At 45.6% G+C, this 18202-nt stretch overlaps 1 protein-coding gene across 6 annotated transcripts in view; it reads left to right on the top strand.

The window, feature by feature from the left end:
- The first annotated feature begins 498 nt into the window (after window positions 1-498).
- The window catches only part of LOC121554843 (band 4.1-like protein 5), a 59347-nt gene continuing 41643 nt past the window's right edge, over window positions 499-18202 (top strand). For 2 of the 6 annotated variants that reach the window (XM_041868535.2, XM_041868538.2), the window contains exons 1-8: window positions 500-763; window positions 1708-1909; window positions 9283-9387; window positions 10513-10555; window positions 10802-10880; window positions 11011-11055; window positions 11603-11655; window positions 14931-15051. In XM_041868535.2, coding sequence (XP_041724469.2) covers window positions 1730-1909; window positions 9283-9387; window positions 10513-10555; window positions 10802-10880; window positions 11011-11055; window positions 11603-11655; window positions 14931-15051 — 626 coding nt within the window. In that variant the 5' untranslated portion in view covers window positions 500-763; window positions 1708-1729. Of the gene's footprint in view, window positions 892-1707; window positions 1910-6325; window positions 6397-9282; window positions 9388-10512; window positions 10556-10801; window positions 10881-11010; window positions 11056-11602; window positions 11656-14930; window positions 15052-18202 lie in introns of those variants that run through there. The other 4 variants (XM_041868539.2, XM_041868536.2, XM_041868537.2 and 1 more) reach the window with 4 other exon arrangements.

The following is an 18202-nucleotide window of genomic DNA, read 5'->3' on the forward strand; positions in this document are numbered from 1 at the left end:
TTGTTCTCTTTGAATACATATATTTTTTTCCCCCTGATTTGCTTTGTGGTCTGTGTTATTGAAGATTAACATCTGCTAACAAACCCGAATGAACATCTCTGGATATACCTGAAAATAGCTGTGCAGTGATGCTCCCAATCCAATCTGACAGAGTTTGAGAGGATCTGCCAAGAAGAATGGGAGATGAAGAATGGGAGATGAGGACTTAGGACTCTATATTATACTTAGGACTGACATTGCTCGTCCTAATATTTATATATTTCTTAATTCCATTATTTTACTTTTTTAGATTCGTGTGTATTGTTGTCTACTGTTAGATATTAATGCACTGTTTGTGCCAGGAACACAATCATTCTGCTACACCCGCAATAACATCTGCTAACGTAATATGTGTATGCGACCAATACAGTTTTATTTTATTTATAATAAAATGGGCATAATATGAAACAACAGCATATAATAATGATAATGTGAAGTTGGGATGTATTTGTTTTACTAGTTACGCTTTTCATGATTAGCTACTCAGTGATTTCATGATTATGGAAACACCCAAGTGTTCCTTTAAATGCAAATTGCAGTTTTGTTTGGGATTTATTTATTATTTCGACGTCATTTCCTGAGGGGAATCTTGCCTTGCCTCCCACTTTTCTTGGGACTTGTGAAAATTGTCCGGTTGGATGACCGAGTAAGTGTTATAGGAACGTTAGAATACTAGTTGTCACCCATGGAAACGTATTAGTTTTATTTTGTGAAGGTGGAACAGGCAAGTGGATTGGTTCTTATTTTAGATATCCGCAAGTCTTTTGTGATTATTGCTTTTGGCCATCCGCGACAGTAGCAAGTGTGTATGTCGGACTTCTTGCATCTGTTGCTTCAGCATCATCACAATAGGTAACGGTATCCTGCTAGCTAGTTAGCTTGCTAAACCTGTTGCTCTCGTTCACGAGGGCTCTAGTCAAAGCCAATTTTGTCGAGTTATTCTTAAATAGTTAATGCTAAAATAAAACTTATGAAATGTAACTAAGCTATTTTTAGGTTTGGGAGAGACTCCCGATGTTGTGTCCCAAAGCTAAACTAGTATACGGTATTTATTCGGTCAAAGCTTTTAGTTAGCTACTGTAGTGAGCTAGTTACCGTTAGTTAGCCAGCCAATTAGCTGGCTAACTAACTAATAATAGGTAACGTTAGCAGTCCTAATGGTCAGTCCCATAAAATGTGTTACGTAAAAATGTCAACTTTTCAGCCCTAATGGATGTAGTTATGTAATGGCTAATAACACTAACTTAGCTAGCTATATGCAGGTTAACACAGCAAGTGTTTCTTCACACCTTCATTGCAAGCCATTTGGAGCAATAACAACAAAAAAAACTATTTATTTGAGGGGAGTCTACATAACATTGTACAAAATTACAAAAGTAATAGCTAGGCCGGTAAGAGAAATGAGTTGCTGTGATATGAGTCACACAATTTTGAATTGCATACTATATTTGATGTGTTTATCCTTAGACATATACTAATGTGTCTTCTGTCACAGTATTTAACAGATTGGGAAAAAATAGCTATTTTGTGTACTTTAGTATATGTATACTTGAGATATCACTTTTCAACAGGAAAATGTCAAACATCGCTGTAGTTCATCTTTAACATCACGATCTGATTGAGGAACTCAACCGATTGTGTCATTAATCCTTCCTCTCACATGTGCAGGTAGTGTTCGCCAGGCTCCAACATGCTGAGTTTCCTCCGCCGGACACTGGGCCGGCGGTCCATCCGTAAGCATGCTGACAAGGCCCGGTTGAGAGAGGCCCAGCGGGCCACCACACACATCCCTGCTGCCGGGGACTCCAAGTCTGTCATCACCTGCCGTGTGTCAATGCTGGACGGCACAGACGTCAGTGTGGACCTACCGGTGAGACTTTAAACTGCAGACTTTACAGTGGGAAAGATTCTGAATCTCTTAACCTGCTGTTTTGAGTTTCAACCGATGTTAAGGCACACCCCGTGAGAAAGTAACAGGTGGAGATTTGGTACAGGGCTTTCAAAAGGAAGGAGGACAGAGCAGCAGAGTAGGAATGTGTTTTTTGTTATGGCAGGTGCCCTGAGGCTGATGCTCTCTGTGTGTCATTGGTGGTGGATTTAGTCAATTTCCATGTATAAGGCTCTGCTGTATAGTACTTGGTGACCATCTCCTTCCATTGCTCTGAGATCCTGCTCATGTTGTGGACCTGTTCTCAGGTGGAGGAGATGGTAGCTACTATCTCGTTGCCCTCGTCTCAGTGTGCTGTTAATGAGTTACTGAGAGAGTCCCACTCCGTTCTTGGAATGAGCGCTGCATGCCAGTGTGTATATGTATAGGACTGTTGTTGTTGTGAGTGCTGCTGATCACCGGTAATTCCATGACCCCTCTACACCACACCTGGTCATGTGACCCACTAGGGCTGGGCGATATATCAAATTAATTAGATTTATTTGTATGTATGTTTTTGCGCTATATTCCATATGCCTGTATTGCAAGAATCAAGGTTTTTTGTATTTTTCATTTTTATGAGTGTTTATGTCCACTTGTTCTCATGTTGTCTTTTTGGTCTCGTCTCCTTCGCTCCTTCTGTGCTGTGCATCTTCCCATTTACACCAGAGATCTGAATATAATGACGAGATGCTCATGTCTCTGCCCTAACAATGGGAGTCGTTGTCCCAAAGGCGGGAAGGCAGGCGACAAGCTTAGGTCAAAAATAAGCCTATAGAAACGCATTGGGCTTATTTTGGACAGATTTTGCAGAGAGTGAAACCTCTCACTTCACCATGGACCGCCAGCAGTATTTTAGCAAAATACTGTTATACTAGCTGTCTAGTCTGTGTTTTATAAATGTGCAATAAGCATAAAACACAATTTTATATAAGGAATTGGCAACTCGTTCTCATTCTGAGAAATAAGGTAAGCCACTTGATTTCAACATCTGAACAAAGTGGACTGGCTAGCATGCTGTTCAAACAGTTGGAGACGGACAGAAGGGTGTCTTCATAATTAAACTGTTCTGCCTTGTTAGCTAGAATATACATCCAAGTTGACTTAGCTTGAAATATAAAGATTAGCTGGCTACTCACTAGCACGTGGGCTTGTGCTTGAGAGATTGTTTGAGACCTGTGTTCATTTTCTGTAATGCCTGCTACAAGAAGTAAGTAATTATTAGTGAATGTGCATTATATGCATGGTTATGGTTACATTTTTAACAAAAATGGCATTTTCATAGACAGACTTGAAAACCAGATCAGTGATTATTGCAAAAAAGCAGGTTAAACTATTTTGGCTTATATTTATCCTAATTTCACACGCCCTGAATTTATTTGATTATTGCTGACTGTTTGAAATGCAGTGTATTTGACCTTTAATTGTACAACAAAGCTTATTTAGAGAATTGTATTTTTTTTATTACAGTGCCTTCGGAAAGTATTCAAACCCCTTGACTTTTTCCACATTTTGTTACGTTACAGCCTTATTCTAAAATTGATGTGACGCTTGGCATTCAGGTCAAAGAGTTCAATCTTGGTTTCATCAGACCAGAGAATCTTGTTTCTCATGGTCTGAGAGCCTTTAGGTGCCTTTTGGCATACTCCAAGCAGGCTGTCATGTGCCTTTTACTGAGGAATGGCTTCCATCTGGCCACTACCATAAAGGCCTAGTTGGTGGAGTGCTGCAGAGATGGATGTCCTTCTGGAAGCTTCTCCCATCTCCACAGAGGAACTCTGGAGCTCTGTCAGAGTGACCATCGGGCCTTTCTTCCCCGATTGCTCAGTTTGGCCGGGCGGCCAGCTCTAGGCAAGTCAGTTAAGAACAAATTATTATTTACAGTGACGGCCTACACCAGCCAAACCCGGACCACGCTGGGCCAATTGTGCGCCGCCCTATGGGACTCCCAATCACGGCCGGTTGTGATACAGCCTGGAATCGAACCAGGGGGTCTGTAGTGACGCCTCAAGCACTGAGATGCAGTGCCTTAGACCGCTGTGGCACTCGGGAGCCCACTCTAGGAAGAGTCTTGATGGTTCCAAACCTCTTCCATTTAGGTATTTAAGTTTTTTATTTTGAATACATTTGCAAAAAATTCTAAAAACAGGTTTTCGCTTTGTCATTATGGGTTATTCTGTGTAGATTGCTGTGGATTTTTATTTATTGAATCCATTTTAGAATAATGATGTAACATAACAAAATGTGGAAAAAGTTGAGGGGTCTGAGTACTTTCCGGTCAAAAGTTTGGACACCTACTCATTCAAGGGTTTTTCTTTATTTTTACTATTTTCTACATTGTAGAATATTTTAAAAGTTCTAGAAATTTTCCAGATTGACTGACTTTCATGTCTTAAAGTAATGATGTACTGTCGTTTCTCTTTGCTCATTTGAGCTGTTCTTGCCATAGTATGGACTTGGTCTTTTACCAAATAGGGCTATCTTCTGTATACCCCCCCTTACCCTGTCACAACACAACTAATTGGCTCAAACGCATTAAGAAGGAAATCAATTCCACAAATTAACTTTTAACAAGGCACACCTGTTAATTGAAATGCATTCCAGGTGACAACCTCATGAAGCTGGTTGAGAGAATGCCAAGAGTGTGCCAAGAGTGTGCAAAGCTGTCATCAAGGCAAATGGTGGCTACTTTGCCTTGATGACATATATTTTGATTTGTTTAACACTTTTTGGGTTACTACATGATTCCATATGTGTTATTTCATAGTTTTGATGTCTTCACTATTATTCTACAATGTAGAAAATAGTAAAAAAATACAAATAAAGAAAAGCCCTTGAATGAGTAGTCCAAGTTGGAAAACAATAGTGATTAGATTTTGAAGCCATATCGTCCAGCTCTATGACCTGCCCACAGCCAGGAGCCAAGTGAGTGGAGATATGGGAAGACTTGCTCTTGTCTCTCAATGTCTTCTTTTGATTTCTCTGGGTTGCAATTTCTAAGGCATTCCAGCTGCAAACCAGTTGAATACCTGATCTTTTGATCCCACTCTGGTAGCCCTGAATGCTGATTGGCTGACAGCCGTGGTATATTTAAGCAATAAGGCACAAGGAGGTGTGGTATATGGCAAATATACCACGGCTAAGGGCTGTTCTTATACGCGACGCAACGTGGAGTGCCTGGATACAGCCCTTAGCAGTGGTATAGTGTATTGGCCATATACCACAAACCCCTGAGGTACCTTATTGCTATTATAAACTGGTTACCAACGTAATTAGAACAACATTCGAATCACCCAGTTTATAACAGACCTTAAGCCACGGGTATGACCAAAACATTTTGTTTTACTGTTCTAATATTGTTTATAATAGCATTAAGGCACCTCTGGGGTTTGTGGTATATGGTCAATATACCACGGCTAACGACGTTGCGTCGTGCCTAAGAACAGCCCTTAGCCGTGGTATATTGGCCATATATACCACACCCCCTCGTGCCTTATTGCTAAATTATACAGAGCTTCTCCATTAGTTTATTCTGTTTTGCAATGCCTCTGATTGCAATGCTGGTGGAGACTTATTATAACGTGGAATAGTGCACTGTTTGTCTGAAGAGTTTTTGGAGTTCAGGGGTGTATTCATTACGCCGATTCTGTTGCAAAACGTTTTGTCTGTTGCAAATTGTTTTGCTACAAAGTTTACTACAAACTGAAAGTGTTTTGCAACGAAAACAAGAGTTTCTATTGGACAAATTCAGGTAGGTCTCGCCTCATTTCGTTCCGTTTGCTCTATTTGCTTCCGTTTGGGTTCGTAAACAGTTTTTGTTGCAAGACATAATGAATACACCCCTGGTTTCTCAACTTGGATGGAACCATCTTTGTTCAGTCCCATCAGTACTGTCTCTCATACTGCAGTGCAGGACAGAATGAGCCTTTAATTACAGACATGAGTAACAGTGGGCAGTTTTCTAATAGCTTCGTTATAGTCATGGGAAGGTATGTTTGGTACATTTAGGAACATTGAGAAGTGTTCGCTGTAGCTGTGGATCTGTATCTCTGCCATGTAAGAGTCCTAATTGATGTCGCCTGATGACGTCCGTCTGTGATATTACAACAGCAAAGAAGTTACTGCAAACAACAGAACACTGTTTCTCCCTCCTCGGACATCATTGCACACGCAATATAAGAGTGCAGTATGCGCCATGCTGCACGCTGTCTCCTCAGCTCGGCAACAATATCAATGGTGGTGGGGCAGCCGTGGCACTGTTTCCGCCTACTGCAGATTCCATCTTTAAGTGTTACACAGCGAAGCACAACTGCTCAGGTTTTTTTTTTTTAGTTGTGTGTTCTTGTTCCCTTTGGATAGCGTGATGTTGCTGTTTAGGCTGACGATGGGCTCCCCACTGACTGATCCTAATCATCAAGGCCTTATGTTAGGTTAGTGTTCTTCTGAGACAGCTTTGGGCCTAATGGTCTGTCCCTTTGTTTAGATTTTCTGTGTGATGTCTGACAAGCATGCTGCTATAGCAGCCACACTCCGGACTAGCTGGAATAGTGTGATTAAACAGTGAATAAACATGTTGACAAATAGGGCTGGTAACTAGATGATGGGTTGGTATTTGTAAAACATGAATTATTGGAGTTATTTTAGAAAACCTTCAAGTTCACTGTCCAGTCCTTTTCACTGCAAGGATACCATGGGGGACTTGAGCTGACTTGGTCAGTAGAAACTAGGCCTTTCGTTAGGCCTAATGCATTCTGATTAACAATGAGTCAGGGTTTAGTGCTAGTCAGTCAACAGTCCAGAATGACTCTTAAAGAAAGAGTGTGGCGTAGCATGTTTATTGCCCTTACCAAGATGGTTGATTTCTTGGGTATGCCCACCCAAAGGGTTTCCTAGGGTTACTCCTCTGCAGCCGCAGCCATCCCTCTTCAGGCAGGCAGCACAGTACATATAGGTCCCGTGTAGCTCAGTTGGTAGAGCATGGCGCTTGCAACGCCAGGGTTGTGGGTTCAATTCCCACGGGGGGCCAGTATGAAAAAATGTATGCACACACTAATTGTAAGTCGCTCTGGATAAGAGCATCTGCTAAATGACTAAAATGTAAATGTTATAACCTAATGATTCACCTCTCTTCCGACACCTCTAGCTACTGGACTCAGTCCAGTCTGAATGAGGGCACCTCAAGCTTTAAGACTATGGGAGGAAGAGGGCTGCCATATGTCTTTCCCCCTTCCTCAGTCCTAGCCCAGTGGCTCTCTGACTTGCATGCAGGGAGCAGCCTTAGAAATGTAACTGTGTCTCCAAAGGCAGATAGTTGGCCGGGCAGGCTGGAAACCTCTGGTGAACAATGCGGCAGCGAGGCCTGGGGTTCACTGGAGCGCACAGTGGCCCCTTTGTGTCCATTCTCCCTGGCCGCGGGGCTGCTTTGTGAGCTATGCCAACTCCATGGGGCCTGCGTGAGCGTCCGGCAGGCTGAAGCTAACACTGTGGACTGTGCAATGGCAGCATCCACCCCTCTCCTCTCATCACGACCACACCCCCTGTATAGCATGCAGGATAGGCCTGTGTCCTCACTGCAAATGGCAATGTTTGTTCCCTTGCAGGGTGTTGTGCTTGTGTGCTTTATCTATGTGGACAGCAGTGTCACAACCGGTAATGTGCTTGTTAGGTTTTAGCGATTCTGTTGCAGGCTTTACTGCACATGATAACTTTTTATGATTAACCTACATCTTTAGTGTTGTGAGTTACCCTTGTTTGATCACTTGGGAGTGTCCCCTTTGAGTATTAAGTTGCTTGTGTTCACTAAAGAAACAGTCTGAAGAATGCTCCCCATGGAGCAGAATGGCAGTGAACACTCCCATCCACTACAAGGGCTGTTTTCTCCCCTTCTATAAGCTTTGATCATTCAGTCACCTTGAACACAAATGAGCTCAAAATCACACAGCCCAGTGGCGTGACCGACCAACCGCGGCCCAGTGGCGTGACCGACCAACCGCGGCCCAGTGGCGTGACCGACCAACCGCGGCCCAGTGGAGTGACCGACCAACCGCGGCCCAGTGGCGTGACCGACCAACCGCGGCCCAGTGGCGTGACCGACCAACCGCGGCCCAGTGGCGTGACCGACCAACCGCGGCCCAGTGGCGTGACCGACCAACCGCGGCCCAGTGGAGTGACCGACCAACCGCGGCCCAGTGGCGTGACCGACCAACCGCGGCCCAGTGGCGTGACCGACCAACCGCGGCCCAGTGGAGTGACCGACCAACCGCGGCCCAGTGGAGTGACCGACCAACCGCGGCCCAGTGGCGTGACCGACCAACCGCGGCCCAGTGGCGTGACCGACCAACCGCGGCCCAGTGGAGTGACCGACCGACCAACCGCGGCCCAGTGGCGTGACCGACCAACCGCGGCCCAGTGGCGTGACCGACCAACCGCGGCCCAGTGGCGTGACCGACCAACCGCGGCCCAGTGGCGTGACCGACCAACCGCGGCCCAGTGGCGTGACCGACCAACCGCGGCCCAGTGGAGTGACCGACCAACCGCGGCCCAGTGGAGTGACCGACCAACCACAGCTTTTGCTTTTGCTGTGTCTCTACACTCTGGTCGAGTGAGGCAGGATGGGGAGTCAGTGGGAGTGTTTTGTTTTCATAGACTGACCTGTGGATCAGTCATTAGCTGAGATGCCTCTCTACAGGGGTCCAGGCTGTGTACTGTGTAGTCAGGCTGCTGAGTTAAGAGTAGAGAGGCTGACTGGGGTCACGTGAGCCAATCGCTGACTCGCTGTGCTGGGGCCTTCTAACAGGTTGCCATGGCGACCCCAGTGCGATTGTCCTTCGTTCCCGCTGTTTTAAAGTTGGCCGGTCATGTAGTGAACTAGTTAGTACCGCAGCACACTACAGAACAGGAGTAGAGCTGGCTAGCTCCCTGTCTGACTCTGAGCATGGCAATGTGCCCAATTTTTTTTTAAAGTGGGTGAAGCCAGCAAAATAATGATGTGTTCTACTTAGCTCCCAGGTCTGGGGAATGGAATATCAGGGAAGAATACCAAACACCTAAAACAGATCCATATTTTCCCTTTTCCTCCAGTGGTGCCTCAGTGAAACTTCATTACAGTAGCTCATTCTACTTGTGTTGTTGACCATACTGAATAACATTGAGCAACAGTTAACAAATAATTGAATTATTAAACAATTCTGAAGATGCTAAAGAAAAACCAGGGAAAAGTCTAGACCTAGTCTGTTGAATGATTTGAGGTTGATGACATTGCTTCCAGATTAATGACTGTGTGATGTAACCTCTGACCTCTTTCTCTGTCATGTCAGAAAAAAGCCAAAGGTGAGGAGCTGTTTGACCAGATCATGTACCATCTGGACATCATAGAGAAGGACTACTTCGGACTACGCTTCATGGATTCTGCACAAGTACCGGTAAGAACAGACAGACGGTCCTAATGAAAGACTGACTGACTGACTTCTATTACCACCCACCCAAGGGAGGTAGCTCAGTTGGTAGAGCATGGCGTTTGCAACGCCAGGATTGTGGGTTCGATTCCCATGGGGTATGAAAAAAATAAATAAATAGAATAATGTATGCACTAACTGTAAGTCGCTCTGGATAAGAGCGTCTGCTAAATGACGTAAATGTAAATGTTCTGACTAGAAATTAGGGAGGGGTTTGTTATGGTTAGCTTTAGCCACTCTCAACTGGAATTGCTCTTCTCTGGAATAGTGATTTGAATAACATTGTACAGTTTACGTACTTTAGTGTTTTTTTTTTTTTTATGTAGGGTTTTTCTTATGGGAATTCAAGTCTTTCCAGAAAGTTATTTTGAAGTACCACAGTATCTGTTAAAGATCCAGCAGCTAGGGCAGGCTGATATGGTGTGGAGGGAGGGAGAGGTGGAGGGAGGGAGAGTGGGAGGGAGGGTAGAGTGGGAGGGAGGGTAGAGTGGGAGGGAGGGAGGGGAGAGTGGGAGGGGAGAGTGGGAGGGAGGGAGGGGAGAGTGGGAGGGAGGGAGGGGAGGGAGAGTGGGAGGGGAGGGAGGGAGGGGGAGGGAGGGAGGGGAGAGTGGGAGGGAGGGAGGGGGAGGGAGGGAGGGGGAGAGGGGAGAGGAGAGTGGGAGGGAGGGGAGAGTGGGAGGGAGGGAGGGGAGAGTGGGAGGGAGGGAGGGGAGAGTGGGAGGGAGGGAGGGAGGGGAGGGAGGGGAGAGGAGAGTGAGTGGGAGGGAGGGAGGGGAGAGTGGGAGGGGAGAGTGGGAGGGAGGGAGGGAGGGAGAGTGGGAGGGAGGGAGGGGAGAGTGGGAGGGAGGGAGGGGAGAGTGAGTGGGAGGGAGGGAGGGGAGAGTGGGAGGGAGGGAGGGGAGGGAGGGAGCGGAATGTGGGGGAGAGGAGCGTGAAAGAGGGCAGAGACCTTCTGTTCCCTCATCAGTGTGAGTAGCCCCCCCACCCCCTCTCTCTCTCACACACACACACACACACTCTCTCTCCTAAACCTCTGCCCCTACCTCTTACATTGTTCATGCCTCACAGACGTCTTTTTTTCGTCTTTCGCAGCATTGGCTTGACGTTACAAAAAGCATTAAAAAACAAGTCAAAAGTAAGTATCTCTTCTTTACCTCACAGTCACCTGGAGATGCATGACCTACATCACTTCTACTGTCTCCTTCTGTACCAATGGAGACCTGTGGAGACATAGAATGGATAAACTGATAACAGATGGATAAATGGGTGTTTTCATGTAACAGCCAGAAACGGATTGATTTCATTACTGGCGTTCCCATTTCACACCAAGTTATTTTTCCTTAATCTCTTCCTTCCTTTCCTTCCCTATGGTTCTGTGCAGTCGGACCCCCGTACTGCCTTCACATGAGGGTTAAGTTCTACTCCTCAGAACCCAACAACCTGCATGAGGAGTTGACCAGGTCAGCGTGACGTTGTCGTCGTGTTATTAGTATTCAATGAGCCAATTGTTTTTATAACATTTATGTTGATGAACATTGGATTTATTGTGGACACTTATCTGGACTTTTGACCTTTTTTTTGTTCCTGCAGATATCTATTTGTGTTACAACTAAAGCAAGACCTCCTTAGTGGCAAGTAAGTAACCCTAATCACTCACTCTTTTCCTCTTCCTATAGTAGATTAGATGTACAGTAAATTAGATTAGTGTATAGTTCATGTCGTCATGTGCTTCATTGTATTTGTTTAATGTCTGTAGGCCAAGTACATCATTACATTTGTTACATGTTGGCTACATCTGTTCTGTTGCATCATGGTACAGATGCTAAGAGTTTTAGCTACAGTAGTGGATTACACACTTGATGTTGGGGAATGGAATTATTTACATCCCATAAGTAGTGTGAATATTAGTATCCGTTTTCAGTACAGGGGGATTAGTGTTCATGTTATGCATGTCTGGCGATCCTATAACACAGGGTTGTTGGTGTGTGTTAGCTCTGGAGAGAGAAACAGGCTGTTAGATCCAGTGTACTGTATTACCTCAGTCGTTCCCTGGTCTAACAGCTGTGACTGATCTCTTCAGACAGTCTCCTTGCCTAGAGCGTGCTGTACCTCCATGTTGAAAGCAACAGCATCCAGACAGCTGCATTGTCATCTACTGTCCTCTCTCCTCCTCGTGTCACAGGTTAGAATGTCCTTTGGACACAGCAGTGGAACTGGCGGCCTTCTCATTACAAGGTAAGAGCTAGGATGGCCTAATGTCTTGCTGTGGTTGTCAGAACTCTTCTTGAATGAGAACCACTGAGTTGCAGTTTTCTGAGGGGGTGGAATCTAATCTGTCAGAAGGAAGAGCCCATAGCACCCCAGTAGGATTCAGAGCCTGTTAACATGGTGGAGTATTCAAGGGAAATGGAAGATCTGGAATGTGGGTACAGGGCTGTCTTTCCAAAGGGGTTGGAGAAATGCTGAGGCTGCAGTCCTTGTAGAGTGTTTCAACTGTAAATGAGCACTCCAGGGTTGTTCTGAAAGGAAGCGAGCCCCCCTCCCTCTCTCTCTCCCTCCTGCTCTTCCAGCTCCTCTGTGGGGTAAATGCCAGCTCATTAGTGCCCAGCTCTCTACAAAGGCCTCCTAATCCAGCCCACTCTCTGTCTCTGAGTCTCGCTCCCTCCCCTTCTCTTAGAACATAGCCCCTTTTCATATACAGCAGAACCACTCTTTTCCTCAGCTCTTTTTAGCCAGAACTCAGAATGGCCCTTCCTGAACAAAACGGTCACACTTTGTCATATACACTTTTAGGTAAAGTAGATATCAGGGTTTTAGCTCTTATTCTTCAGACTGTATTCTGTTCTGCTAAATGTCTGCTAGCCAAATGGCCAGTGAGTGAAATGATGAACACTCAAGCAGTTAGTCAAAGTCTCAGGTTGGAATGTAACACCAAGTGAATGTCCGGTCCGTAGCTAGACTCCACTCTGTTTGGCAGCTAGGCCGGGTGTCTGTCCATAATCCTGGAGCCCATCACTGATAAGAGTCTCTCCTCACTTCCACCACCCAGATAACATAGTGCCGCCCTATTTATCCCCCAGTCTACAGAGTCATACTGCCGCCCTATTTATCCCCCAGCCTGCAGAGTCATACTGCCGCCCTATTTATCCCCCAGCCTGCAGAGTCATACTGCCGCCCTATTTATCCCCCAGCCTGCAGAGTCATACTGCCGCCCTATTTATCCCCCAGTCTACGGAGTCATGCTGCCGCCCTATTTATCCCCCAGCCTGCAGAGTCATACTGCCGCCCTATTTATCCCCCAGCCTGCAGAGTCATACTGCCGCCCTATTTATCCCCCAGCCTGCAGAGTCATACTGCCGCCCTATTTATCCCCCAGCCTGCAGAGTCATACTGCCGCCCTATTTATCCCCCCAGCCTGCAGAGTCATACTGCCGCCCTATTTATCCCCCAGCCTGCAGAGTCATACTGCCGCCCTATTTATCCCCCAGCCTGCAGAGTCATACTGCCGCCCTATTTATCCCCCAGCCTGCAGAGTCATACTGCCGCCCTATTTATCCCCCAGCCTGCAGAGTCATACTGCTGCCCTATTTATCCCCCAGCCTGCAGAGTCATACTGCTGCCCTATTTATCCCCCAGCCTGCAGAGTCATACTGCCGCCCTATTTATCCCCCAGCTTGCAGAGTCATACTGCCGCCCTATTTATCCCCCAGCTTGCAGAGTCATACTGCCGCCCTATTTATCCCCCAGTCTACGGAGTCATGCTGCCGCCCTATTTATCCCCCAGCCTGCAGAGTCATACTGCCGCCCTATTTATCCCCCAGCCTGCAGAGTCATACTGCCGCCCTATTTATCCCCCAGCTTGCAGAGTCATACTGCCGCCTTATTTATCCCCCAGCTTGCAGAGTCATACTGCCGCCCTATTTATCCCCCAGTCTACGGAGTCATACTGCCGCCCTATTTATCCCCCAGCCTGCAGAGTCATACTGCCGCCCTATTTATCCCCCAGCCTGCAGAGTCATACTGCCGCCCTATTTATCCCCCAGCCTGCAGAGTCATACTGCCGCCCTATTTATCCCCCAGCCTGCAGAGTCATACTGCCGCCCTATTTATCCCCCAGCCTGCAGAGTCATACTGCCGCCCTATTTATCCCCCAGCCTGCAGAGTCATACTGCCGCCCTATTTATCCCCCAGCCTGCAGAGTCATACTGCCGCCCTATTTATCCCCCAGCCTGCAGAGTCATACTGCCGCCCTATTTATCCCCCAGCCTGCAGAGTCATACTGCCGCCCTATTTATCCCCCAGCCTGCAGAGTCATACTGCCGCCCTATTTATCCCCCAGCCTGCAGAGTCATACTGCCGCCCTATTTATCCCCCAGCCTGCAGAGTCATACTGCCGCCCTATTTATCCCCCAGCCTGCAGAGTCATACTGCCGCCCTATTTATCCCCCAGCCTGCAGAGTCATACTGCCGCCCTATTTATCCCCCAGCTTGCAGAGTCATACTGCCGCCCTATTTATCCCCCAGTCTACGGAGTCATACTGCCGCCCTATTTATCCCCCAGCCTGCAGAGTCATACTGCCGCCCTATTTATCCCCCAGCCTGCAGAGTCATACTGCCGCCCTATTTATCCCCCAGCCTGCAGAGTCATACTGCCGCCCTATTTATCCCCCAGCCTGCAGAGTCATACTGCCGCCCTATTTATCCCCCAGCCTGCAGAGTCATACTGCCGCCCTATTTATCCCCCCAGCCTGCAGAGTCATACTGCCGCCCTATTTATCCCCCAGCCTGCAGAGTCATACTGCCGTCCTATTTATCCCCCAGCCTGCAGAGTCATACTGCCGCCCTATTTATCCCCCAGCCTGCAGAGTCATACTGCCGTCCTATTTATCCCCCAGCCTGCAGAGTCATACTGCCGTCCTATTTATCCCCCAGCCTGCAGAGTCATACTGCCGTCCTATTTATCCCCCAGTCTACAGAGTCAGACAGACGTTATCTGCATGCTGCTATTTAGGGAAGGAGGAGAGTGAGGTGTCATTGGAGGTGTGTTGCTCGGCTTGAATATAATTTGGATGTATTTGAATGTTAGTGTTCTAGTGGGTTTTAGGAATTGAAGGAGGGGACAACTTTTAAAGGGATTATTCAAAATGACTAATTTAATGAATAGCTAGCAGGTAATCTATAGATCCTTAGCAGGTAATCTATAGATCCTTAGCAGGTAATCTATAGATCCTTAGTCAGTGACCAAAATGATGGGGAGAGATTAATACATTCCCACAGCTTCTCATTAGCTTCACTTTTATTACAAAACAAGCCCAGACCCCAGGTAGAAAATGGCCTTAATCAACCTTCTAGAGTGATTCAGAGAACTCATGTCCACAGTTGTGCTCCAGCTGAGCTGGGAGACTGACCCTGCGGAGCATGCTCTGGACATGGTGTTGGGGTGTCCGGGTTGGGGTGTCCGAGTTGGGGTTGGGTTTAAAGTACTCTGTATGTAACCTGTCGTCTTTCAGCTGAGCTGGGAGACTGTGACCCAGCAGAGCATGCTCTGGATCTGGTCTCTGAGTTCCGCTTCATGCCAGAGCAGACGGAGGCCATGGAGCTGGCCATCTTCAACACCTGGAAGGAGTGCAGGTAAAACAATGATTTCACAGCAAATGTCTCAGTAACACTTTATGATATCACCATTGATAGATCATTTACAAGGTAATGTCTTAATGAAAGGTATTGTAAAGTGTTACCAATGTCTAGAGGTTGTATCGCCCATCTTATATAGCCTTTACGTTACAATGGTTACAGCCAGGCGTTGACCAGAGGTTAATTTACAGGGGATGTAACAGATGCTCAATATTGTTCATGTCTGTTTTTTAACCATGGAACACATGCATGGGCTACCTGTGTTGTATGACTTCTTCATGGTTCAGATTTGGTCACATTTATGATTTAGAATCATCAGTAGGGGTTAATCTCAAGAGTCTGCATTCTTTGTATGTGATCTTGTCTCTCTCACACACCACACTGTCGTGAAGTGACTTTCATTAATAAGATGACTGTTATTTATCGAATCAACTAACTATGTTTAATTGTTACTCTATTAAATTAATCATGTAACAATTAACTCATTAGGATTTGGGGCACCACGGAAGAAGTTGTTTATATAGTTACCATCTCCTGAATTAAACTCAAAAAGGTCTTTACCTATCACTATGTATAAAACAGTCTGTACAAAAGGCTGTGAAGTATGTGTAGTTAATCATATCAGTAATGTTAGTTCATTATATCAGAGCTGTAGCTCCGCCCACCGGTGAAGTGGAGCAGAGCATGCTGGGCGATCTCCAGCTTAGAGAAGATCAGCTCGAGAAGTCAAGTGAGAGAAAGTTCCAGCCGTCCTTGTGTTTTCCCAACAGTTAGCTTTCATTGTGTTAGCCAAGGCCAGTGTGCGTCCTTGTTGATATGTAAGTACATATTTCATATCTTTCAGGTGTTTATGTCTGAAGATGCACTCTGACAATGTCATATTTATGGTTATGCTAATTAACGTTAGTCGTTTCTACTGCGAGCTAGCTATTGTGAGCTGGCTAGCTCTGGTTTTGGCTGTCATATCCTCTGTAGCTCAGCTGGTAGAGCACGGCGCTTGTAACGCCAAGGTAGTGGGTTCGATCCCCGGGACCACCCATACACAAAAAATGTATGCACGCAAAACTGTAAGTCGCTTTGGATAAAAGCGTCTGCTAAATGGCTTATTATTATTATTATTATTATTATTTCGGACATTTAACCCTGTATTTGTAAAGGATAATGTCCCCTATTGCGTTGTTTATATGCCCTGTAATTATATAGGTGTATGGTACATCATTATATGGGTATTACATTGTATTTCACTATTTAGAGGTATTCATGTTCATTGTGCAGTTGTAGCCTTGTACTGAAGATGATGGCGCTATGCTTTGTAGTACACGTGTGGCGGCACCCCTTTTGATCTCAATTAGTGTAGTCACAGTCACGTTGAATTGCGCTGTATGGTCCTTTATAGCATTAAGTCATCCTAGTCATGTTATAGCAATGTATATTGTTTATAAGAGATGTGAATTGGAGATTGTATTCTGTCATTCACTATTGTATCTTTATTTCTCTCTTTACTTGCAGACCACACACACACACAAACTCTTGGTTAACACAATTGTCAAGCCATACACTGTGCTGTGCTATGCTGTTACTGCTCTGTGAATCAGCGTCATTAAACAACCTCAACTGGAATCCTACCGGTCTGTCATCTGTGCCCTTACAAGCACCTGGGAGAGAACACATAGTGCTAAGTAAAACCTAACCCTACAGAATATACAGTCCACCAAGTCCTCAACTACACAGTCAACGTATCAATCATTACCTCTTATCAGTCTCATTCTGAATGTCGCATACTCCTTGGATCCGCAAGAACCCCACCTTTACTTATGATTCAGCACTACACAAATTGGCTTAATTATTTATTTACTAGCTAACTAAATAACACAGAATACATACAGTTGAAGTCGGAAGTTTACATACACTTAGGTTGGAGTCATTAAAACTCATTTTTCAACCACTCCACAAATTTCTTGTTAACAAACTATAGTTTTGGCAGGTCGGTTATGACATTTACTTTGTGCATGACACAAGTAATTTTTCCAACAATTGTTTACAGACAGATTATTTCACTTATAATTCACTGTATCACAATTCCAGTGGGTAAGAAGATTACATACACTAAGTTGACTGTGCCTTTAAACAGCTTGGAAAAATCCAGAAAATGATGTCATGGCTTTAGAAGCTTCTGATAGGCTAATTGACATCATTTGAGTCAATTGGATGTGTACCTGTGGATGTATTTCAAGGCGTACCTTCAAACTCAGTGCCTCTTTGCTTGACATCATGGGAAAATCAAAAGAAATCAGCCAAGACCTCAACTAAAAAAATTGTAGACCTCCACAAGTCTGGTTCATCCTTGGGAGCAATTTCCAAATGCCTGAAGGTACCACGTTCATCTGTACAAACAATAGTACGCAAGCATAAACACCATGGGACCACGCAGCCGTCATACCGCTCAGGAAGGAGACGCGTTCTGTCTCCTAGAGATTTGCAAAAAGTGCAAATCAATCCCAGAACAACAGCAAAGGACCTTGTGAAGATGCTGGAGGAAACCGATACCAAAGTATCTATATCCACAGTAAAACGAGTCCTATATCGACATAACCTGAAAGGCCGCTCAGCAAGGAAGAAGCCACTGCTCCAAAACCGCCATAGAAAAGCCAGACTACGGTTTTGAATTGCACATGGGGACAAAGATCGTACTTTTTGGAGAAATGTCCTCTGGTCTGATGAAACAAAAATAGAACTGTTTGGCCATAATGACCAACGTTATGTTTGGAGGAAAAAGGGGGACGCTTGCAAGCCGAAGAACACCATCCCAATCGTGAAGCACGGGGGTGGCAGCATCATATCATCATGCTGTGGGGGTGCTTTGCTGCAGGAAGGACTGGTGCACTTCACAAAATAGATGGCATCATGAGGAAGGAAAATTATGTGGATATATTAAAGCGACATCTCATGACATCAGTCAGGAAGTTAAAGCTTGGTCGCAAATGGGTCTTCCAAATGGACAATGACCCCAAGCATACTTCCAAAGTTGTGGCAAAATGGCTTAAGGTCAACAAAGTCAAGGTATTGGAATGGCCATCACAAAGCCCTGACCTCAATCCTATAGAACATTTGTGGGCAGAACTGAAAAAGCGTGTGCGAGCAAGGAGGC

Source organism: Coregonus clupeaformis, chromosome 40 (genome assembly GCF_020615455.1).
Source record: "Coregonus clupeaformis isolate EN_2021a chromosome 40, ASM2061545v1, whole genome shotgun sequence".
NCBI lineage: Eukaryota > Metazoa > Chordata > Actinopteri > Salmoniformes > Salmonidae > Coregonus > Coregonus clupeaformis.